Source organism: Magallana gigas, chromosome 4 (genome assembly GCF_963853765.1).
Source record: "Magallana gigas chromosome 4, xbMagGiga1.1, whole genome shotgun sequence".
Lineage (NCBI taxonomy): Eukaryota > Metazoa > Mollusca > Bivalvia > Ostreida > Ostreidae > Magallana > Magallana gigas.
Genome location: NC_088856.1, coordinates 6,089,432 through 6,115,590, shown reverse-complemented (window position 1 = coordinate 6,115,590; position 26,159 = coordinate 6,089,432). Strand labels below are relative to the sequence as shown.

General features: G+C 33.7%; 1 protein-coding gene across 1 annotated transcript in view; it reads left to right on the top strand.

Annotated features, from left to right (window-relative positions):
• Positions 1-26,159, top strand: part of LOC105319275 (uncharacterized) — a 53,267-nt gene that overhangs the window by 14,621 nt on the left and 12,487 nt on the right. The window contains exons 4-22 of the mRNA XM_034450086.2: positions 483-664; positions 889-1,060; positions 5,127-5,381; positions 6,517-6,618; positions 6,975-7,082; positions 7,409-7,660; positions 8,204-8,388; positions 8,711-8,863; positions 10,920-11,073; positions 11,358-11,651; positions 12,031-12,236; positions 16,423-16,639; positions 18,932-19,351; positions 19,491-19,697; positions 19,801-19,882; positions 20,641-20,810; positions 21,145-21,303; positions 21,717-21,830; positions 22,376-22,492. Coding sequence (XP_034305977.2) covers positions 483-664; positions 889-1,060; positions 5,127-5,381; positions 6,517-6,618; positions 6,975-7,082; positions 7,409-7,660; positions 8,204-8,388; positions 8,711-8,863; positions 10,920-11,073; positions 11,358-11,651; positions 12,031-12,236; positions 16,423-16,639; positions 18,932-19,351; positions 19,491-19,697; positions 19,801-19,882; positions 20,641-20,810; positions 21,145-21,303; positions 21,717-21,830; positions 22,376-22,492 — 3,549 coding nt within the window. The remainder of the gene's footprint in view (positions 1-482; positions 665-888; positions 1,061-5,126; positions 5,382-6,516; positions 6,619-6,974; positions 7,083-7,408; positions 7,661-8,203; positions 8,389-8,710; positions 8,864-10,919; positions 11,074-11,357; positions 11,652-12,030; positions 12,237-16,422; positions 16,640-18,931; positions 19,352-19,490; positions 19,698-19,800; positions 19,883-20,640; positions 20,811-21,144; positions 21,304-21,716; positions 21,831-22,375; positions 22,493-26,159) is intronic.

Sequence of the window (26,159 nt, the reverse complement as noted above, 5' to 3'; positions counted from 1 at the left end):
TGTGAAGTTGGAAAAACCAATTTTACAGTATTACATCCCTCCCAATAGGTTTTGGATTGCGCAATGGAAAATTAATTAATATTATATCATGGCGCAATATTAATCGATAATTTTAATCTAAGCATAACGAAGGGGCATTATGAATTACGTTGTCATCTATCATGACATTTCGACAAACATAAACATATTTAGCAAAGTGGAAACTTACTCTTGCTCAGAGGGGTTTTGACTCAACCTTGACTTATCGTTTCAACTCCCATGACGGTGACCAAGCACCCTCGTCTCTTTGGACAAAAACTTTTAATTACAGTTGGATACAAATCGTTTACATTTTATATTGCGACTTAATGACATATAATGTAATCCTCATTAACTTTTCATTAATTAATGAAAAATCTGATGGAGGAAACAAAATCAAAATACTGTGTTATATTGGCCGAGGCTTCATTAATTCGTTCTTAATATTGTCCAAATATTTACAGACTTTACCAACGGTACCTTGACAATTAGGGGATACCAGTTTACTGAACAGGACATAGGGGGTCAAATTCCGGGGAACAAGGGACAAAACCAGACACTTCTACTCCAGTTCTGCTGTAGAGAAGATGGGAACCATTCGACACCAATTCAGCTTCCCAAAAAATTCCCTTTCATCTTGTTTCAGGTGTATATTGCCGTCTTAGTATGTACATAAATGCAGCAACTTACTTAACAATTCAAAAATTATTTTAAAGCATTCATAATTTCATTTTTAAAGGTTCTACATATATGAACCTTTTTTATGACCTTTAAATTTGATTAAAAACCGTTTAGGCCAAATACTGGCAATGGCCATTTAATCAGAAAATAAATATAGCAACGGCAACAGCCTGTTTGTACTTTTTGCAGAGTCAATCCGCTGACGGTTGTCAGAAGGTAGAGTCAATGACGTCACAAAGGGATATCTTTTATATGACCAATGAGAACCAGGACTGGGAGTATAAAGGGGCGTTACCGATGTTTGACACAACGTCACTAAATAACTCCGTGGGCGTGCCATATTGCTACTATGTACCATATGGTAATTTTTGCATAAAAAATATAGAATGTTTATTATAAGTAAAGGGTAAGTATTGATTTAAGATAAATATATATCTTGGTTTGATAATTTAACACATACAGAATGTTTTATATCAGTATTTAATTCGAATATCTGGTTAAACCATCAATCTTAGGACCAACGCTCAAAGTCTTTCCCTTTTTGAACAACAGTCTCTCTCTATATCTCCGTGCATTGTACATTCTAACAGGCAGCGATGATATTAATGGCATAGAATTCTACATAACCTTTTAGAACTTAGAATAAGCTTTTCATCGTGTAAGGTTTAGTATAAGGTTGACTGATATGAAATGGGTTGAAGTTTTTTTTAAACAAAGGAAGAAAGGCAGGAAAAATAAAACATTAGAAGATAGAATACCTTCGATCTTGGATCTGAGTGAAGAGAGTCAAGCTTTCACTTTGTTGATTGTTGACTCTGACATTTACATGCAGCTAATAATAAAATACATTAATAAAATGTGACAGATCACAGCTAGGAATTACCAATGCACTGCATGAATCGTGTCTATCGACATCTGAACCACAATCATTTGTGTTTCAAAGCTGTCTGTGAAACCATCAGGTCTTTAATCAATCACTGCATAGTTAATGACTTATTTGCTCTGAATCATCGATGTACACTGTAAGTACACAATGTTTATCACAGCCGATAGAAACAACCAAAACCCCAATGTATAGTTGTAATTCATCAAAAGACTCTCTTGGGGATTCCAGCTTTGACTATATTTCAAAGCATATTCTAGGCCTTTAAATAGCCATTAAAACTTGACAAAGACTAGTGACATTTTCTCGGTTGTATGTTCTAGGATACTTTAAATAACAATTGAACACCATTTGTTATCTTGAATATTAAACAAATTGTCGTGATTCGATAGTCCATGGAAATGTTGGACTGGTTTATAATGTGACCGGTTAGATGATCTTAACTAGGTCAAACGGTTTTCGATAATTCCAACAGAACAAAATAACTTCTATTTTTTCAACTAGTTGGTTAAAAACGTATGAAAACTTTTATAATGGTTGAAGTAGCTAGTAGCAAAACATATAGAATAAATTTTAAATAAGCCGCTAAAAAATTAATTTTATCTAGAGAAAGTAGATGACTGTTTGTCTTTAAATGAAGATTCAATTTTTATCTATAGCAGAGATATTTAAAAAATAATATTAATATAATAGCTGTGTACTAGTAGTTTTCAATTAAATATATTTGTTAATAGAAAATTATATATATATATATTGTTTAAATCATACAGCATACGGAACACATTATTTCTCCTTTCTGATCTTATGGAGTATTCATCACTGTTTTTCATCAGAATTCAGTCGTATTGTAAATTGTTTTTTCCTGGATTTATACGGTAGATATTACTATTACTAGTATTAACTCCCCAAATCAAAAACCATTTGCAACCCATTTTTTCTTTAATTATGTATGCCTTCAATGACTTCTAGTTTTTTGAAGATTTTTTCACCGTGTTTATATACCCGTTAAATGATGAAAGAAAAACAGCATGCCGAGAAAAACACTCTGGTTTTCAAATCAACAGATTTTCCATTGCTGGTTTCAACTTCATCCAACCTCTCCTTTCTTACAGTTGTTAACCCAGTAATGCTTTAATTAGAGTAGTCCTTCCCGAAGGAATCTGGAAAAAAATGATTATTTTATATCCCCACATGAATCTTAATCATTCAAAAGCTTTAAAGTCATTGAAATGATATTTCTCGATCAGTCGTCACTGACCTAATTAAGTTCGAAAATGTAAAATAATAAGAATCGCCAATTATATTTTGAAATATTGTAATATGATATGTAAAACTACTTGAAAGACCGGGCGAAAAGGCAATGAACGTTTAATTGCTCTTCAAAAATTTAAACTTCGGTGTATTAAAAATAAAACTGAAAAAATAAAGGATAAAGCCCTCATTCAATGTCCAATGTTTTGAACGAGATTAATATCACAATGACACTGAATTTCCTCCATTTTTCTGATAATTTTATTCTAAATGATACTCTATCTATTACCGAAGGATGCAATCAAATAGACCTTAAATTATGGTTATCGACTTGTGACACTAAATATAAGCAGCAAGGGTGTCTTATCGTGACACTACCGATATAAGGAGGTGGAAAAAAATCTAGAAGTGTTGGTTTGCTATTGTCTCCCAAAATGGAATATCTCGATAGATTAACCTCATTAAATCATTTTGTTTTGTTTCGAATACGTGATTAACATAGTCGACTAAACCTGTCTACATATTGTGTCTGTCAGGCGAAGCCTGAATTAAAAAGCATTGCAAAACTGAAATTTCAGAATTTACAACTCAATTGCAATATCGATTTTGTATATGACTAAATAAAAGTTACTTATTAGGTTTAATTCTGAATGACAACGGATATATATTGGGCTGTCAACCTCATAGGTGGCGAGGCGAAGCCGATATGTTTAGTAACAAACCTAATAAGTGTTTTGTTTACCCAAGGACAATCAAGTGATGTATCTATTTCACTAGAAGCGATGATCTTCAAAAGTCAATGTTCATGAAAATGGTTTACATTTTGTCTAATTTAACAGTCAATCTTAAAAATTCTTTTTCACCTTTCAAGAACCTTTTTTAAAAAAAATGTTCGCTGCACCCTTGTTTCGCTGTTATTTATTATTACACGTTTTCTTCTTTTTCTCCGCAAAGTTCGAACAAAGAAGATGGGGGAACAAGATAGCGCAATCTCTATGCCCATTCGGTTTTGTCGTCAAATATTTTTTTCCAACCAAATATACTAGATGATGTTATATTACATGTTTACGAAAACACAATTTCTAACTACATTTGGTTTTTCAGTTTTTAATATAATATTTTTAAAAACGATAAGAAAAAAATAAATTCTAAAGTTTTGAAGGGATCGAATCCACAACCTAAAAACCCTAGCTCTGTTACCTAATGTCTGGTGCTCTAATTTCTGTCACATCAAACTCCATTGCTAAATGCTAAATGCAACTTCTACCACGAATTTACGGTCTTCTCTAAACGTTCAATTGTTGGAATACAAAATGAAATTTTTAAAGTATAGTGGGTCACCTCTCCACGTTTCCGTTGATTGAAATCGGCTTGATTTCCTTTAAACCTTATTTAGACTATGACAAAAATATGGAGCCAAGACCCACTTTATAAAAGAAAAGGCATTGAAGTTCTAAATATGACACTATTTGGAGGTTTAAATAAACCTATTATAATTATTTTACATATTTAAAGGTTACTCATCGATATTATGGTTGACAACCATTGTTTTCAATGATTTAGAAAGAAATTATGAGATTTGTTCATATTCTAATTTTAAAGTATCTTATCTTACCCCATATAGGCAGTTAACACGCCTAATTCACCCATCTTCTCTTGAGGCTACCATTATATTCTGCTCAAGACCTGGGAAAAGTTCTGCCTACAAGTCCATTCTTCTATATCAATTAAAGATATGGATTTTTAGCATGTGTTTGTTTTGAAAATGACCCCAAAAATCTCACTTTTGGGGGAAAATTCAAAGTTTACAGCTGTTCATAAAATTAAAAACCCCTGCAGTATTCGAACTCGGGACCTGTGAGTTGGTAGACTTAAGAAACACCCACTGCGCCACAGAGATAGACAACAAATAAAGGTGCTATAAACTGTTTCACAATGCGCTAAAATCGCCATGTTGTGATCGACGTACTGTCATAAAATGTAGAAGTCACGGGGTGTCGAGATCCTCAAAAGTAATGTCAAAGGGCAACTACTCCAAATATTGTAAGAACTTACGAAACGCAATTTCTGTATTAAATATCATAAATTTGAGAGAAGTAGGTGAAACATCGGCCATGTTGCCAAATACTAAATCTCGCCCAACGGAAAAAGAGATATATTGGGCAGTCACGTGTCATGTTTAAACAAATAAGAGTGGGACAATTCATTCCATGGGAAAACTTTAATATGGTATCTGTTTGTGCTTTTTAACATCTTCCTCGCCTCTGAAACTTTTTGTTCAATCTATACGCAGAGCGTCGGGAGTGTTACTACGAGTCTGACATCGGAAACTCCTACAATGGCCGCGCAAACGTCACGGCTACCGGAAAAGGATGTTTACCATGGGCAGGATCAACGGAACCATTCTACAAAAACACCCGTAAGGCGTACCACGAGTTTGAGAGTAATTACTGCCGGGCGTACGAGTATTATTCGTATAAATCAAGAGAACCCCTGTGCCTGGTAGCGTATCCGTCCGTAAAAGAAAGTTGTGGGGTTCTCAAATGCGGTGAGTACTTTTAGAACCTTTCGTTAATCCCCAATTCTCGTCACAAAAATACAAATAACATGATTACTTTCCTATTACGCAACATTGGTTTAGAACTCAAATAAACGTTTTCAGATTTTACAACCAAGCTTATGCCGCGTCGCCTTTAAGTACATGTTCACATTTTATTTGCTTCGGCGTGCTTCATTGTAGACCAACCTGTACTGTTGTACAAATGTACATGAATTAATTATTTTGGAATCTAATGATGATAATACATTTAAATTCTATAACAAGATTTAAGTTCAGGGTTATTTTTTAATGTTAAAAATCGTTTACTTGTACATGTGCATTTTAAATGATTGATAAAAACTTGAATGTTAGAAGTGAAGTTACAAGAAATAAATCATTGTTAAGTAAACAAAACTCGAGTCTTCTATTTGTTTACAAAAAAATCGAAGTACAGAAATTACCAGTTATATGAAAAATGACTCGTGCAAATCTAAATAAACTGATCCAATGTTTCAACAAATGATATCACCAACAAACAAACAAACAAAATCTAGTTGAAACGTATACCAATGCCACACTTAAGTGAACAATAACAAGATTCGAGTTTTGTTTAAACAACAAATAATTTTGAACTCTGTTTCTTGCCTGTAACACGATATTCAACAATCAATAAAAATACCCAACATTTATCATTCTAGATGTTAGCTTATGTAAAGTTACCAAAATATTGTAAAGGGCTATTCTTGATATATTTAGATAGATGATCTATGTTGATGATCTATGTTGTATTTGCCTTGAATCTTTGACGAACCTTGGGTGATCGTATCTCCTACAAAACGTGATGTAACAGTATAAGTGCGTATCAAAGTGGGTAGGAAGCGAGATATGTTAAAACGCCCGTTTTTATTCATGGAATTATTGTAGCATCACGATCAGAATTGATCTGCTACGCGATTATTTGTAGTACTTGCCCGTTTTGAAAGTCAGTGATGATTGAGGTTTAGTTTTGGGCACCTACAATATTTGCAAAGTTTTGAAGATGATATGAATATAATAGGAGTTTTGTATTAAAACTGTATTACTGACATTGTTTTCGTTTAAAACTTTTTTTGGTTTAGTCATGTTTACTTTTCTAATATTTTAGTCGAAGATAAGGATTTGAAAGAATTTGGAAAATTTAAACCTTACCGAAGCGTTCCGTCGTACGACGGTCGGAAGCCTGAATATGCAGTTGACGGTTCTATAGGTGAGAGAGAGAGAGAGAGAGAGAGAGAGAGAGAGAGACACACACACACACACACACACACACACACACACACACACACACACAGAAACAGTTACTCTGGCTTATCTATAAGGGTTCTTTAAACTGTTGAGAAGTTTTCTTAGCTGTACAGCTTTGTCTGTTAAATTTTATAGAAATTTGATTTTCGATAGCAAGAAAAATTAATCGAAATACTATAAAACAATATGATATAAATTAACATGTTTTTCTCATTTTTTTAAAAATGAATTAAACAAGACTTGTCATGGGTGTTTGGAGAACCCTGAACAGCAACACACTCCACACGTTGTCCTATAGAATAACTCTGTACTTTACAGATACATTTAATTCCCTGGTCACAGAGCGGCCAATGCTGAAGCCCTGGTATCAAATCAATCTGGAGGAGTTTGTAGAGGTCCATGCTATTCTCATCTATCGCCAAGCCAGTAAGTCCACAGTTCTTAAATAGAGTGAGTCTTAATTATCAACGTTTTGGAACAATGAGCTTGAGGGGCGACATGCAATTTTATTGAAAAGCCAACAATTGCCTAAGTTCACAAAAAATGAATAATGCAGTCAATAAAAAAAATTCAAAGCATGAACAACAGAAAAGGTTTTACATGGACATTTTACTTTAATTGATATGATATATAATAATTATTGTTAGAAGAAACACAAGAAATAAAATTTGAAAATAAAATGGGTATCAATTCCCCGCAAAACGGTAGTCATGTTTTAACCTTGTCTTTACTTGGGTATTTTTGGTTCATAGCTTACTTTCCAAATAACGTGCGCTATTTTGGAACATACGTCAGCAAGGATCCATGGGACTTTATGAACTATGGCGCCGTGCGTTGTGACGACCTCCGATTTCCGGGATTCTCCATGGTGTTCCGGTACCAATGTAAACGTCCCGTGATTGGTCAGTATGTCACGATCCGGAACTTCGACTTTACTCACCCAAGAAGTAATCCGGGAAAATTTTTTCGGATGGAAATAAACGAGATTGTGATTCTCGGAAAATGTGAGTTTATTTTAATTTGATTTTATATTTTAAAAAAAGCGTAAGAGTAAGTCTTTTCTAATGTTTAAATGTGTTTTGATATGTTTGGGTATTCTGTAAAATTAAAGCATTCATTCGTCAAAATAGCAATTAATAAATGCTTCGCTGTGGTTATCATTAATATATCTATTAATTTCTTAGGATGTTTCGTTTTTATCTGTAGCTCGGTTTGGTACTGGTAAGGTTTTGAGGTTTTTGTTTTTTCCCCGACATCAAGTTTTTTTTAAAACCCATTCCCGATTTGTCAAAATATCCCACCCGTCCCCCGCCCCACGGAATCTGTGTCAAAATGTTTTCCATACCTTCATAAACCACCTCACCCTTATCCTTACCGCTTTGATAACTGCATGAGGAAAATACAATTATGCTTGTATAATGTATTAATATGAACTTCGTCTAGATTTGTCCTGAACAGGAAACTATTTTCTACAATATATCAGTCGATGTTTACTTTCATTCACTACTAAGCGAGGAATATCGTTGTTTATCTGTCTTTTGATAAAGCTACCAGCTGTGGAAGACCTTTGGGCCTGGCCTCGGGTAATATCTACGACTACCAGCTCGGCGCTTCTTCGAGCTACGCGGAGGGATCTGACGTTGAATCTATGGCGCTGTCTCACCGAGGGCGATTATATAATGCGAACCCTGGCTGGTGCTCATACCCAAATAAACACCCGTCGTGGTTTCTAGTGGGTGTCACATTGAAGTTAACTCGAGTTTTGAGTTTTAAACATTAACTTAGTAAAGTTAAGTCTCGTGTGATAAAAAAACAAATATTAAAGATTAATATCTTTATAACAATCATTATGTTGATATAGACATGCTACTAATACATTCTCCAAAAATACTTGTCAATAATTTTAGCACTCAAACAGGTGACAGAAATTGAATTATTTATTGAAAAAATGCAGAAGTTACGTTTATTTTTATACTGAATATATCCTACTCGATGACAAGAAATAAAAAGCATTGTGTTTTAAAACACTGAGTAAATATCTGTGACGGTTGTAGATTGACCTGATTGTCCCAACGAGTGTACAAGGAGTAGTCGTGCAGGGCTGGACTTCCGGGAAGGAATCAAAGTACATCCAGTCCTTCCAGGTGTCTTACGGGACCGGTAGACTGTCAATGAGTCTGTATGAGGATATCCCGGGGACCGTTAAGGTTGGTGGCACGAGGGCAGGATGGTTGTGGGCCCCGGGGGAGGGGGGGGGGTTGGTACGAGGGCAGGATGGTGGTGGGGGGTCAACTCAAATGTCTCTCCGTGTTCAATGTATGGTCTAATATATATTATTGTATTATATTTAAACGAATATATATATATATATATATATATATATATATATATATATATATATATATATATATATATATATATATATATATATATATATATATATATATATATATATAAGAAGCACTAGCAAACCAACAACACTCGTTATCTAAAGTGTCGGATATATATATATATATATATAAGCAGCACTAGCAAACCATGCTGTGAACATTTTGCTGAATGCGGCCAGGGAAAATTTACCCTATTCCCATTTTATAAACTTCCAAATGAAAATGAAATACTGCGCTTAGCCAAGGAAGACCACTTTATTAAATTATTTAAACCAAAACTTAATCGCACCCAGTGAACAATTTATTATATGCATGTGATATAATTGAATCATTTGTTATATTTGCGATTATTATTTTTTTAGCGCCTTTTTGCTCTGTGACTCTAACTTTCCGCTACTTTAACGTTATTATGACGTCACAATGAACTTTTGCTTATTGACGTTACTACGTTACATATTAGTCATTTGTACACAACTGCCTGAAGAGCCAGGAATGGCGAAAACGTTTGCGGTTAATAGGATCAATTTGTGATTTTATTCTGGATATTTATCATTTTTAAATTATTTAAAACTGTGCCGATTTATTTTTTGTTGTATTGGGAAATTATATATATATTCCCCTTTTTTCTTTCTTTCATTAGCTTGTTATTTATATAAATCATTTATTAATACATATATATAAGTTAGTAAAATGTCAATTTAAAACTTTGAAAAGTGTACACTTTTAGTATTATAAATATTTATACCTTTATCAGAGATGGAGAGAACTAGTAATGGCTATTTTTGCCTGTAGTTCAATCCATATACTCATATGTATATTTTTGAATAAAATATTTCTTAAACTATGGTCTAGTATAAGTTGTCCAAAAATATCTACGCAGCTAAATTTTGTTGAATAATTCAATATTCAGAAATTAATACCTCGGGGGAAAACGGTATGAAGAAAACACCAAGATTTCTTTGCCAAAATGCCTCCTTTATCTTCCGAAGGCAAAAACGCAACTAAAACTAAAAGGTTAACAGGAATTTTGAAGGTCCTCGGATGATTTTTGTTGCAACTTGTGTAAGGACACTTTCGACTGAAAAATAGGTAATAGATTTTTCTCCATTGCATACTGTAGCTCCGCGCGGAGTTTGTTTTTGTTCTCGGCCATTTTTCCGGATGATCACAGATGACGTATTCCTGAAAACATCTTTGAATTTTACCCGATTTGAAATGTTTTTCTGTGATGGGATCATAAATAATCGTAAAAAGTGACGGAAATAGAAGCGTGGGGCATATACATTTTGGTTGTTGGTGGGGACAAGTATTGTTGGTGCAAAACTCTTGTGATATTTGTTTTCACAACAGGTGTTAACCATGCAAAAAAGAGCATTTTAATTTTTGCATTCAGTGAATAGAGTGACACAAAGATAAAGTCCCTACTAATGTTTTTATTGTGTCTTACCTTTGTTCGAAGTCAAACTTTCAACCCTTAGTTGCATTCATAATTTTACATAATGTAATTTGCAATTTTAGTGCTTCAATTTTAAATCAGTGAATCATGAACATTAGAACATGCCAGATCAAATAAAGTTCAAAATGTTATAAATATGTCGAGCCGAAAAACTGCCTTAAAACATGCCCCGATTGATGTTTTTAATTCCTATATCAAGATTTTAGACTAATTTCAATCGGGAGATCTGTAAACAAAAATATGGGCATTTATTTTTAAGCGTGATATGTATGTCTCTATTTTAATATAAGTGCTAGTTTAATGTTCTTTGAACAATAAATCGATGCAAACCATGAACAGAAAATCATGCATTTCACAAAGTTATAAAGTTATCATCTGCTCACGGGACTCTTACAAATTGATCCAATATAATTTCAGACGTTTGTCATCGATACCAGCGCTGCAGTGATTACACCACAGACGTTTGTATTTCATCGTGAAATCCTGGCCCGTTACATTAAAATAATTCCTGATACAACGAACGGGCAACAAGCATGTCTGAAGGCGGAAGTCATTGGCTGCCAGAAACAACGTAACGTACCTGATTTGTGATTGGTTTAAAACATATTATATTATAATAGACAATCTTCTGAAATTGTTTGTCACTTCTACAGTAGCTATTTGCATTTTTGGGGTATTGTTTATATAAAATATTCTCGCAAAAAATCTCGCATGGAAATAAAAGTTTGTTTAATGGTAGCTATCAGAGGTGTTGGACATTATAAAAAAATGGTATACATCAAATATTAAGCCCTGATAAGTACTTTAACTTGAGACAAAATTTCTCATCCTAATTGACATGATGTTTACATACAGTACAGAGAGACATGCGGTGTAAAAACACAAGCCTTGATTTCGGGTTCGAGGAGCTGAGACGGTTTTCCTTTTGGCTTGAGGGTGCCACTTTCTCCGTGACCAACATCACGACGATCCAAGGCTGTAGACGGTTCTGCCTGGCCACTGGCTGTACGTCCCTCTACTTCACCGAGTACTCCGACTCTCATACCTGCTCCCTGAATACCGGTGACCGGTACCACCCCACGAGGCAGCCTGCCTGGGTACTGACCGGGTCCAGTCTTAACTACGCTTCTCATCGTCTGTGTTTTAGTGGTAAATTTATATTTGTCGGTATATGATTGAACGTACATGTACCTTGTGGATAGAAAAATCTAGAGTATCATATATTTCGCTATATAAATTGGGTATGTGGTTTTTTTCTTCAACGCGGCTTCACTGATATAATTTTCCATATATATGAAAGCAAGTTGGCCTACACACACCTAAATTCAGATAGATTTTGAACTGTATGAAAAGTTATATATATATATATATATATATATATATATATATATATATATATATATATATATATATATATATATATATATATATATATATATATATATATATATATGAAAGTAACTTAAATGTCTTGCAACGATGTGTGCATATATTTATTCGGCAAATTACATTTTCGCCTTTTTTCCAGGCGTGATGGAACTAAATCGCTGTAACTTCTTTATAAATCTGACTAAGGAGGGCGAGGCTGTCATTAGGTCCCCCGGATTTCCATTCAGATACGGACAGGGCCTGAACTGTACATGGACAATTGACGCAGGAACCTCTAACTTTGTTAAACTAGAAATTGTTTACCTAAACCTGGCCAAATCAACAACTGAAATAGAATTGAAGGAGGTAATTACAAATTGGACAAAATTAATAATGATGAAATAAGACATATATCTTAATATATTTTCATGTTTTAATATAAATCAAAGTAGGATATGATATGAAAAACGACCAGTACTTACGTATTTTGAGAATATTACAGCGAACTACATTGAAGCGTTTAACAGGTCGGGTACACTACCTTGTCCAATCCACTGAATGAGTTGCAATGCATGACGGTCTACAACGTGTTTACGATTCAACAAACGCACGTGGTTTTGTCTGTTTTATTCACAATATTTAATGCTTGCCGGAATGTTTGTACATCTTGATTTTTACTTTAGAAGGTAGAAAAAGAAAGATTACGTACCATTAACTTTGTTCCATGCTCACATTGAAAAATACTGTTGTTTTAGTTGATCAATTGTTGCTTCAAAAATGATCAGTATCAAACAACTAACAAACATATGCATACAAGTACAAACAGGTTTTGATAAGAAAAAACTGCACAGTTGTGTATTGGTGACTTTATCATTGTGCACTAGAAATAAATACAGGTAACTGTATATTTTTAACAAACGTGAATAGCCACGGTAGTAGAAATGCACAAAAAAACAAACGCAGAAGCGCAAGCTATGCAGCATTTATTATTTTGTCCGGTAAGCATTCTGATGAATGTCCCTGAAGAAAATATCAACGCGCATTCTACTAATGTTGTCCCAAATATGGGGTATCACGTGAAAAAACGGTACTCACTGCTTCTAATTCAATAGGACTTGCCTCTCTTTTGAACATTGACAATGGGGTATTTAAAGAGGTTGAAAATGGGTTGATATAAGCCCTCATATGCAATATTTTTTAAATGTGAGCATAGAAATTGAAGTTCAGACATAATTGTCCATATTAATTTCATAAATTCTGAAAAATCATTCAAAATGAGTTTCCAAAGGACAATTCAAAATGGTATATATTTTCAATACGCTTTGTATACACTGAAACTTGTAGTAGCACACAATGCCTTGCAACTCATTCACCTGATTGGTTTGTCGATAAAAGTAAACAGATGGCTAATTTAGTATGCACATTTATGCCGACGTCACAAATTATAGTGGTCTCGACCTGTTTAAAGCTGAACACCGCTCGTAAATAGGCACTGTCCGCCATATTTCTCTTTAATCACTGCTTATCTACAACCCTTATATAAGGGACAGACCTCTAAACAGTTCAAAGTACTTCGCTGTAGAGGTCTCACCTGTGTGGACGTACATTTTGCCTCGCCGTGTTACCCGGTCGCGATAAAATTATCAAATTTTACGCACTTTTTGAAGCCAGGAGAATACTAACATCAAATAAATTGGTCAATGCATTATTTACGAACAGAAAATGAACATAAGATAAAAAAAAATGCATAAAATCTAAAGACCACGAAAGGAATACTACATGTCGGCCACGAGGTTCAGGTGTGCAATCGGGTGTAACGAAATCGAAGGGTTTATATACCAGGTATCTGTGTGACGGTGCCTATTTACGAGCGGTGTTCAGCTTTAATAGGCCTTTACTCCAGAAAAGTTGTTACGTAATGTTTTGACTTACCTTTGTCCAATCAGATCGTAGATGGCGGAGTTGAGACATTACCGCTCGTGACTTAATTTGAGAGAGAGAGAGAGAGAGAGAGTTAGTTTACTGGTTAATGGGGTAAATTATAGATGACGCAGATGAGCGAACTATCTATGATATTCAACAATAGTATTAGAGTGACAAATCAAGGTCTAGAATATCTTATAAATATATGAAACTTTAAAGTGTTTTGAAATTCTTTAACCAGGGAACAACGATGTCTATATATAGATAATGGGATGAGGTAATGTCAAACATGTTGTCGACGGCGCGCGGCCAAAGAAATTTTCACAATCGATCTTTAAAAAGCTACGATCTGATTGGACAAAGGTCAGTCAAAACATTACGTAGAAACTTTTCTGGAGTTAACCCCTATTAAACGCTTTAATGTAGTTTGCTGTAATCAATAGTTATAAACTTGCAAACAAATTAATTAAGGTCAGTATATAAAAATTACATGTATATCCTATATTGGTATAACTTTAAAGCGTTTAAAGAAAATTTCTTTGCGGCCGCGCGCTGTCGACAACATGTACATGTATGAGGATGACGTAACTAACCAACTAAATTTCCTAGCATGGAGTCCGAGAATACGGGCATTAAATATTTTGAAATGCGAACGAATGATCACTTATGAATTTAGATGTAGTGAAAAGGAAAGGCAACGCAAGCGGATGCTTAGTGGAAAAATAAAACAATGGCGGACAAATTCGTCCTAAGGTAAAGAATGTTTCACATTGAGTAACTTACCATGAAGAAAGTTTTTACACAAAGTAAATTTACAATCTATGTTTAATTCTAGGAAGATTCGGTAAACTTTGATTAGAATACTAACGGTAACACTTGTAATAAAAACAGTTTCTTGAATATTCGTACACGTCTTCGATGTTTGACATTACCTCATCCAATTATATATATATATATATATATATATATATATATATATATATATATATATATATATATATATATATACACATACACACATCGTTGTTCACTGGTTAAAGAATTTCAAAACACTTCAAAGTTTCATAAAATTATAAGATATACTAGACCTTGATTTGTCACACTAATACTATTGTTGGAGGATAGTTCGCTCATCTGCATCATCTATAATTTACTCCATTATACAGTTATCCCCCTCTCTCTCTCTCTCTCTCTCTCTCTCTCTCTCTCTAATTAAGTCGCGAGCGGTAATGTCTCAACTCGTTATCATTGTTATTATTCAATTCAATTCATTTAGTGACAATTATCATGTCAGCATACAGCCATGCATATGACTTACCTAAAACAAAACATTAAACATAAGCGCGTATTAAAAATTAATTAATAAATCTACAGTGGACAAAACATTGGATGAACAAAACTAAGCTTGTGCAAAGGTTATCATTGGTATTCATTAAATTGTATAAGTGTTCATCGTTGACTTTCTCTCTAGCGTTGAAACACATTGTTTTTAGAAAACAACACAACCTCCCAGCAGCTGTAATGTTTTTTGTATTGACAAGTTACTAAATGAGATTGAAATTTGTATTATTATGTGTTTAATATTTAATTAAATATAATTTAATAATAATATTAAATATATCATTATAATTCAATCTACATCGGTCATATCTTGAACAATACAATACAAAGTGTTTCTCATTTTCAACAAACAATTTGCAGAAGTTACACAGACCAAGAGGTTTAGAATTCCTACCAGTTTCAATAAATAATGAATGGGCACTGATTCTTAGTTTTGTTAGGACATATCTGTCACATTTTTTAAAAGATTATATATTTAATATTGTAGTTCGTATTCATTTTGGTTTACAATTCTGTTATAAAAAGACAATTTTCCAGAGTCAGCTTTACATATATTGTCTAGTTGTTCAAGTATTTTGTTTTGATAATGTTCTTTTAACTTGTACATTAAAATCTTGTGACAGATGTTGAAAGTAGTGATATCTAATTTTTGTAGCAATGAAGACAGTGTTCATTGCCAAAAATTCTTGAAGACAATTTTTTGTCTTGTAGTTCTTTGAATGCAGATGTTTCTAAGTAATATTTACAGTCATTTTTGTATTCCATATCTTCCAGTCTGTTATAGAATTTGAAAATATTTTCAATACATAGATATTACAAAGAAAATTGTCCTAATTCACATAAAACAGCAAGATTTGATGCCTTTCTATGTACCCCTAAGATGTCTTTAAAAATCAGGTGTGATTTTTAAATGGAAATTGTGCTGAAGACATTGATGAATATCAATATTGCCTGAATTAACAAATATTCTGACCATAATGAAAAAATGCAAAATCGAAAGCAAAACTTTTTCTAGAAATATTTCTTTCTGTCTTAGCGAAAGTTCGGTAATTTGATGCAATGAAAGCAAATGATTTCATCGGTTAACTCTTTTTTGTATTAGTTTGTCTGGGCAGAAAACTCATTAACAGAACACACTCATCTAGTAGATCAGGGTTTTTTTCAGGTTTAATTTATTCAAATATTTAATATTCGAGAAAGAAAGTTGAGGCCTAAAAGGTTTGAGTAACTGACGTGTGCTGAATGACTTTAATCATTTATCCCATATCAAGAATAATCCGTTTTTCAGTTAGGAATATTTGATGTTAACCCCGGGAAATGCAAAGACAGCATTATTTTTAAAGACAATTCGGACACCATCCAAATTACAGCAGAGACACAGCGTGATTTCAGAGATTCCATCATCATCACAACAGGACCAACCCTGTCAATAACGCTGCAAACTTGCTTTCAATATGCAAAATGGGATCAAGAAAACATACTTGAAGTAAAAGCTTTTAGAGCGGGTAAATCGCATTTGTTGATATCAGTAAGAAACCTGTCTAGCATTTCTAAACTGTCAACTGTTACACTTTTTAGCTCACCTGAGCTGAAAGCTTAAGTGAGCTATTCTGATATCATTTTATCCGTCGTCCGTCTGTCCATCTGTAAACTTTTTACATTTTGAACTTCTTCTATAAAACCGCTTAGCCAATTTTAACCAAATTTGGCACAAAGCATCCTTATGGGAAGTCCACTATAAATTGCAGAAATGAAAGACTGATCTTTATTCAAAGCGGAGAAAACCTCAAAACTGTAGGAAAAGGTTGGTGCATTTTTAAGAATCTTCTTCTCAAGAACTACTGAGTCAAATTCAACGTAATTTAGCATAAATCATCCTTATGGGAAGGAAAATATAAATTGCAAAAATTAAGGGCTAGTTCTGTTTCAAATTTGAGTAATTTACGAAAATATGTATAAGACAGAGAGAAAGGGGGTCAATCAGTTTAACTTCGGGCTCGGTATTTCAAATATCGAAAACCAGTTTAGAGGACCAGTCTATGTTAGAAGCAGCCATCTCGAAGTTGAACGGAGATGAATTTAATTTGGTTGCTGTGCAACACTTTTCGTGCGAAGGAAATATTTGAAACACCCAAAATATATTTGTGCCGTTTATGTGAAGTAAATTGAGGTTAAGTATTTCATTGCGTTGACATTTTCATTTGTGACGGTGGTTTTAGCTTGTTTTGATTTTCGTATAGCATTTTTTTAACTTGAGAGAGACCATCGTCTTTATTTTAGAATTTAAAATTTTTACGTGTAGACCGGTAAATCAGACAGCTGATTGTTTACATGTACATGCGCAAAATCTGATGCACTGGCAACATATTATAGTGTAATTTGGTACGATCTCTACGTAATGGTTGATTAATGCAACATGTTTTATTAAGATGCACAGTAATTTCAATCTAAACGGAGATTATTCTCGCTGCTAGAAATAAACATGTATAAGTATATATATGATGAAAAATAAATTGAGTTTTTTCTTTGTTTAAGTGCATTTTCTCTTGTTTTAATTGTTTACAAATTTCTATAATTTTACTAGCTTCAAGTTATAAGCAAGATACAGAGCTACTGTATGTTGGTACACAGGTCATGCTTTAGTTCATTTATATTTTAAATGCAGCTATGTTGAATAGGAAATACCAAGTTTTAAAATCTTAAGTTGAATGTAATAAACTCATGTGAACAAAAACATGACTCAAACAAAGCTATGTATCTTGCTTATAAATCTACGATTGACGCTGAAATAGAAATGTCTTGCTAAAAGGATGATATGCTGTAACTACTTTCTGGTGCCCCTTCTTCAACGAATTACATTAAATCTACACAAATTTTTCAGAGTTTTCGAACAAAAGTAAGTGAAAACGACGTCTTTTAAACAGTTTCCATAGTCCTGACACATTATTATTATGAGGATAAAAGCATTATCGGTGTTCTTAAAAAAATTATTGCAACGGAAAATCATCTTTGTTTGTAGACATTTGGTGTTTTTAAATACAGATGAAAATAATGGTTGGGCCTTGGTACAATAGAGCGACATGCCTGCCAATACGTTAATTTGAATTATAGCTCTTTAACATATTTGACAACATTTTTCAGTTAAGTTTATTCTTCAATCAAGTGAGTAAGAATATGAAAAGTCATATGAAATGAATTCATGCCTGGTAAATGACAATCGTTTATAATGGAGAAGGCCAATTAATTAAATTTTGAATGATTTTAATTTGAGGAATTGAGCACATTCATTGGTGCATTGGGGTACACTTTTCTTCTTTCACATATAGGATTTTTTAAAATACGGTAAGATAGAAAATGTACCTTTATGCTCTCATGTATTTTAATCGTTTTATTAAGTGATGGGGGGGGGGGGGGGGGGCTTAAATAAAGGGAACTGCATGGAAGTTAACTGTGAACACCAACTGAAAATTTTGTTATTTATATTGCAAATGATCTTATTTTAGGTAGAAATGGTATTCCATAAAGGTAAATATGTCAAAGATTAAGTATATGCAAATATAAGTGTAAAATTCGGATATTCATTTTTGGTTAATCTACCGAGGGGCCACATAGCACAATATCCTTTGAACGCCCAAATAAAGCCATTGTTGCTCAGGTGAGCGATGTGGCCCATTGGGCCACTTGTCATTATATTCTTATAAAAAAGTACAATGTTGGTAAATATTAAAGAGCTAGATATATGCAGATGTTCAACTCTTAATTGACAAAAGCTGATCCATTTCCAAATTATGTTTTAGAAAAACCAGGGTGTGGGATGTCTAAATCAGGGTGCACAATGAGATGTCAGGTGCCCTCGGCCTACATTGCGACGGATCGCTATCCTTCACCGTATCAGCCGGGGGAAAGGTGTATTTGGAGAATTGACGGCAAGTTCGGACAATATGTGCAACTAAACATACTGAGCATTGACGTCATTAATGGCGGAACGTCGTGCGCCAGTTCATACATAGCTGTGTACGATATCGATTTGAGCAACAAGGAGAGACTTCTTGGGAGATACTGCAAGGAAAACAGGCCATACAGTATCATCTCTTCAAAATGGCATCAAATGAGGGTTGAATTCCGTGCAGCCACTGATCAGAAGCAGGGCCAGGGGTTTCTGGCAGAGTATTCATTCGTTGATTTTACCCAGACATTGTCTTCTTGGACCCACGAAGGTCGAGCTTTATGTTTACTTTCCGTAACGTAAACAAATTTTGTAAATAAACATGTAATTTTCATCCTTTTGGTCACTTGGATTTTGATATTTTGGAATAGATTTGTACTTGTTGTAGTAAGTTTACATTTTTTTTTCAGATTGTCCTGTGGGTTGGCGCTACAACAACCATAGTTGCTACAATATATTCACCAGTGAGGTTGGAATCACGTGGCCGGAAGCGAATCGAAAATGTATCAAACAAAATGGCAGTCTCGTCAGTATAGCCTCAAAACAGGAGCTGGAATTCATTCACTCTCTCGTGACCAACAATTTAAACGACATCATAGATAAGAAAATGTTCATTGGTTTGTTCGAACATTTGTTATTCTTAAGATTTTTGTTTCGATTACAAACGTTGGGGAATATGAATTTGGGGTAGAGGAAATGTGACGCCTCTCTTTTCTTCAGGTCTTCGAAAGGTATATACAGAAGATAAGAATGAATTACAGTTTGTATGGTCTGATGGAAACCCACTCACATTCACAGCCTGGTGAGGTTTACTGTATACAGGGTAATTTCGCCCCCTTTTTTTTATTTTCGCCCTTCTTCACTTGCAAACGATTTCGCCCCGTCTTGAATTCGTCCAGTTTTACGAGTAAAAGTACTCGACCCGTCCTTAATTCCCTCCTCTGACACGAGGAATAAAGGGGCGAAAATAAAACGGGGCTAATGTTTCTCTGCATACAGTATATCAACATTTAAAGATTGAAAGGTGCATGCTGTCTATAATTAAGGGTTCTTCACATGTTATCAAATAATCAAAAGCTAATAGTATGTTAAGATGGTTCGATGGTCTTGGCCATTTTTACACTCTATTGATCTCCTGTAAAATAAGAGCTCTACAGTGTATATAAGAATATAGAAAAAAAATATCCCATGCAATTCAAAAGGTAAAATAAATATGGACTTTTCCTTTACTAAGTAATTGTAGTTTATAGCTGAAGACATCATACATGTATCTATGAATTTAAGAAAGATTCGACAGTCCATTTAACGAAAACCCAGCCTCCTGAAAATATTAAATATTGGATTTGAAAATGTCCGAAAACAAGACTTCCCAAAGCAATTCAATCGCCATTTTGTGACGTACTGACATAGAAAGTAGCTGTCAATAGCTGACCACTGATGTTTTATAAAAATGTACATGTATTAAAATGTTGAACAAAGAAAATTGATTATTTTTCTTAAACTGGAAACGCCCGAATAAATTATTAATGCTTCTATTTTGCGGTATCTATTGATGTTAAGGTATCGTGATGACGTCATCATGGATCGACAGCCTAACGGCGTCTACAATGAGAAGTGCACAAGCATCAACTTCTTCAGTATTTATTCCATGAATGATTGGCATGACACGGCATGTGCCTATGATAAAATAAGAAGTTACATGTGTGAAATAGACATCAATTATACAAAAGGTATGTACTCGTTGACAAATCTTACCTTAAACCACAACTTTATGCCGCGGTACAATATTCCGTAAAAGCATTCAAACTTCATATAATGATTATGCATTTATAATAGGCAGTTACTATTTTTTTTCTACATTTATAAAAATCAACATTATTCACTATTTTTTTTCAAAAAGTATTCTGTTGATATCCTTACTAACTTAAACAACGTGTGTTTCTGTAAAAGAAAAAAGTCAATAAAATAGTAACGGTGACTAGGTAACAAGGAGGCTTTTATTTAATTTTTGTTTAATTTTGTTTTTGAATTATGATCGTTTAATTTTTGTTTACATTTGCAAAGAGAATATAAGTAGAATCAACTGGTGGAACAATGGGTCTGCCATGGAAGCGTCTGCTGATGACGTCATATTTACTTGCGATAACATGGAGCACATTAATACGCTGTTTGTATGTGATGGAATAAAGGATTGTAGTGACGGCTCAGACGAAGCTAATTGCAGTTAGTGTTCTAAGTACAAATATCTGATGCAAAGCCCTTTAACAAGTATTTTAGCATCCACTTATAGCCTTGTCAATTATTATTTTTTAAAAAATATTTTTATCAATTTTGTACGTGGAAGGAATCGATTATTGTAGTGTCATTTCGATAGCGGTTAATTTGAATTACTCATGATCAATATTATGAAATTATTTAACCTGTAATGTGGAATATAAAATTTTAATATCTTTGAATAGGTGAAAAAACCCAATAATTTTTTCCTGTTTTATGGTTCTGTGCCATTCTAAAATAGGCTTGCTAAAGGAAAAAAGATTCATGTGTAAAGGAGAAATACAAGTATATTATATCGATAATGGTACTATATACCTCAAATCTTGTTGCGGCATGCAAGTTCTTTGATTTTTTTGTACCAGGTGCCCATTGTACAGACGCACAGTTCCGGTGTGGTGACGGCGGCTGTATCTCCCTAAGTCTACTCTGTGACTTTGTTGCCCACTGTGTGGATGGTTCAGATGAATCCAGCTGTAGTAAGAATGTTTTTGTAGCTCAGTGATTACCATATTCAGTCAATTAACGCTAATACGATTGTCAGTTGCTATAGTTCAACAAGGTTTAATGTAATGTCTGTTAACTATTTAATATTTTAAATTCGAAACCATTCACTTTCATTGAATAGTCCTTTCTTTCGTAAAAGTAGTTCCAAAATTTTAAACACAAACTAGTATTAATTTTTTGATTGAGATTAGTACGTCATCTTTTGTGATGATGCTTAGTTATCCCACAGGTGGCGTTTTAGAAATGTCTTATATTCATTGCTAAGTTTTACGAACTTGCGACTATAAAAGCTCATTTATACAATGTAATAAGCTACCAATTCTTTTAACTAGAAAATGAGAAAAATTTCGACTGTGTTGTAAGTTCTTCTATAAAACGCAGACAAGTATTCTTGCATTCATATGGAACCCCAAAATCCTGATTATCACCCTTCCATCCCCTGTCTTCTTCTCCCACTTATGATACAATCATGTTAAAAGAGAATAAATGTTCTTCGTTATCTCGTGTTTCCTTGCAGTCAGACAGCCCTGTAATGAGAGTCAGTGGGAGTGTTCTAGCGGTCAGTGTATCCCCGCCGTGTACCGCTGTGACATGAAGCCAGATTGCGTCGACGGAAGCGATGAACAGTTTTGTGGTATAGTATATTGTATCAGAAAAATAGAAGTATTAAGTTTAATAATCCTGAAGTTGTCCTGTAAACAAACTACAGAGACATAAATATCAGAGACTAGCAATTGATCGAAATCTCGCGAATTCTCGCGGTCCCTATTGTAAAGTATCCCCAGTTTAAATCAGTATATCTTTCTAATAAACAAATATATCGATATATTATATTTATTTATTCACCAATCAAGGGCCCTCAGGGGGCATATACATTTAAAAAAAAAATAATAATAATAATATCATGATTATAACAAATAATGAATGAAATACTGCTCACAATGTCCAGGCAACAATATGCAAAATGTTTCATTAATACAATGAAATATATGTATAGGATTTACACATCAGTGAATACAACAGCTATACAGAAACAAAGTGGCCTGAAAACAGAGAGTACCAAGGGACGGTGCCTGCATAGTCGATTAGACTGGTCTACTTGTACTCAAAGTGTTCAAGCCAGTATGCTTATACATAACATAACCCCCCCCCCCCCCCCCCAGACCAAAGTAAATACACTGCATAATATATCTGTATATATTACTATAACCATTATATTCCACCTTTAAGAATCATTTCACTGAGTTGTACAAGTACTTGTAGATCTTCAGTTGTCATAAGCCAGTAAAATTTTTGGTTATTGTCCATATATTGAAAATTTTTACAAGAGTCATTAGCTAATTTGTACAGAGTATCTCTTAATGCCTTATTATGATCACATGAGAATAAAAAATGTTTTTCATCATCCACTGATTTGACATTACATCTATTACAGTATCTTTCTTGTCGTGGAATGTCTTGATATCGTCCTCTTTCAATATTAAGTCTATGAGCGGAAATGCGAAAACGAGTTAAACTTCTCCTCTGCTCAAAATTTTTAAGTAATCTTAGGTAGTTCTCTTTGCCAAAATTTTGCTTAAAAGTGCTGTAGCAACTTAGTTTTTTGTCAGCGTGTATAGTGAATTTAGAATTCCATTCTTTAATAAAATATTTAAATAGATAGTCTCTAAGTGCTCTTTTGAATTGTACAACCAAAATGAATTTTTTTAGCAAATGGATTAAAATACCCCCAAATTTCTGCTCCGTACATTAAAATAGGTTTAATAGTATGATCAAAAATATGAATTGTGGTTTTGATGTCTGGATTCATAGAAATAAAGTCCTTTTTGAGTTTGAAAAATGATTTTGAGGCTTTTTGATAAAGCTGCTTTTGAGCAAAGGAGAATGAGCCTGAGGAACAAAATGACACACCTAAGTATTTGTATTCAGAGACACATTCAAGTTCAACATCAGCAAAGTTAAATTTGGATTTAGAGAGCCTGCCTGCTTTATTGAAAACTATTATCTTGGTTTTGGATGTATTAATATTGAGACACCAATCATTGCAGTATTTTTGCAAGATATTAAGCTTTTGTTGCAAACCATCTGCTGATGAAAATAATAAAATTATATCGTCCGCATACATCAAGCAATTGATTGGATTTTAGTTTAAAAACACAGGATCAGCAGACAAGTGCAAGTATTTCGGGAGATCATTAAAGAAAATTTTAAATAAGTTGGGACTAAGATTGTCACCCTGTTTTACACCCATTTTTATTGGGAAAAAGTCTGTGATGTTATGTTCTAGTCTGATACAAGATTTGCTTGATGAATACATACTTTTGATAGTGTTATAAAAGTTTGTTCCTACACCAATTTTGAGGAGTTTAATTTTAATTCCTGTATGAATGACTGTGTCAAAAGCTTTTTGAAAATCAACAAAACAGGCATACACTCTACCATCCTTAGTACTACAATACTTATCAATATAAGTCTTAAGAATATACATATGATCTGACGTTCTTGCTTTTCTAGTAAATCCAATCTGACAGTCGTCAATAATGTGATACTTTTCCAAAAATTTATCTAGCCGAATATCCAATATTTTATTAAAGAGCTTCCCAATTGCATTTGTAACAGTAATGCCTCTATAATTATTTGGGTCAGAAATATCATTACTTTTGTGGATAGGTGTAATGTAACCTGAAGACCAAAGTTTGGGATAATATCCGAAAGTAAGACAGCCATTAAATAACTTGTGTAGAGATGGTAATAAAACAGTTTGACCGCATTTAATCATGTAGTTAGAGATATTGTCTAAACCAGGAGCTTTCCCACTTTTTAGTTTTGAAATAGCATTTGATATTTCAGCTATCGATATGTGACTGTCAAGTTCAGTGAAACATTTTTCTTTTTCCAGTTCTGTAAGGAATTTTTTTCTAGTTGTATTAAGCGTTGGGTGAACTTGGGTTTTGGTATGTTTAAATTTTGGAAGTGGGAGACCCAAGTTGGTGGGTCAACTGCTTCTGAGACATTATCTCTTTCAATACCTCGTAGCTTGTCAATTAATTTCCAATAAGATCTAGGATTTTCTTCATGTAGGGTTTCCAACTTTTTAAGAATGGATTGCTTGTACTGACGACATTTGTATTTTCTTGACTTTGTATATTCTCTGTATAGTTTATAAAAGTGATTTTTCACGGAGGGGTCTTTAGGATATTTTGAGTAAATCTTTCCATAGTTATGTAAATTTCTCCTCATGGAATTCAAATCAGAATCAAACCATTTTTGACCTTTTTTCCTTGTCTTGCGAGTAATTTTGCATTTTTTTTTAAAGATTTGTCAGCTGTATGAATAATAATATTTGATAGTTCGGCTGAAGCGTTATCAATTGACTCATAAGAATGAAGATTTTCCCCTTTTGTAAGATTTTGTAATCTTTTCTGAATGTCCTCAGAATTGAGGGCAGCTGCGAAACGAGCAGACGATTCCTCAGACCATATATATCTAGAGGGTACATGAGATGACTTAACACATTTGTTTTCAGGTTTAAAACAGAACCTAGCTGATAGTGACCATTGTAACAGACAGTGACAGTCAGACAATGTGGGCAAAAAATCAGATACCCCAAAATACAGTATTTGATTCAGAATGTTTTCTGATATCAGAACATAGTCAACTGTGCTACATCCATTAGGTGTAAAACAGGAATAGCTACCAATTGTGTCTCCAAAAGTACGACCATTAAGTATTCTCAGTTGATTTGATACACAAAGATCTAATAAATCCCTGCCTCGGTTATCTAATTTAGAGTCCATATTATGGCGACTGAGAATTTATATGTCAACAATGTAATTTGAATGAAGAGGAATGTAGCCATTGTCATCATTTACAATAAAATCTGGTTCTGTAGAGACTCTGGCATTAAAATCGCCACATAGTAAAATATTGCCTAAATTTTGGTAATGAGTTATATCTTTTTCAATACAGTCAAGAATGTTATGGTCGATACCTTTGGAGTAAGATGAATTTTCTTGAGGGTCATATACCATGCAAATAAATAAATCTTGATCAAAATTGAAAAATTCTTTTTCTAACTTAATCCACTGAAAGTCAGATTTTGTATTTTTCAAAATCTTAATATGTGGTTTGAATTCAATTCTGCATAGCATTGCTAGACCTCCAAATGTTCTATTGTTATGCTTGGATGCAGATCTACAAACAAAATGACAATAGTAGTTTCCAATCTTATGAATGCATTGGTCATGACCTTCTTGTGTTTCTGCCAGAAAGATGACATCAAATTTTTCAATTTGTTTGAG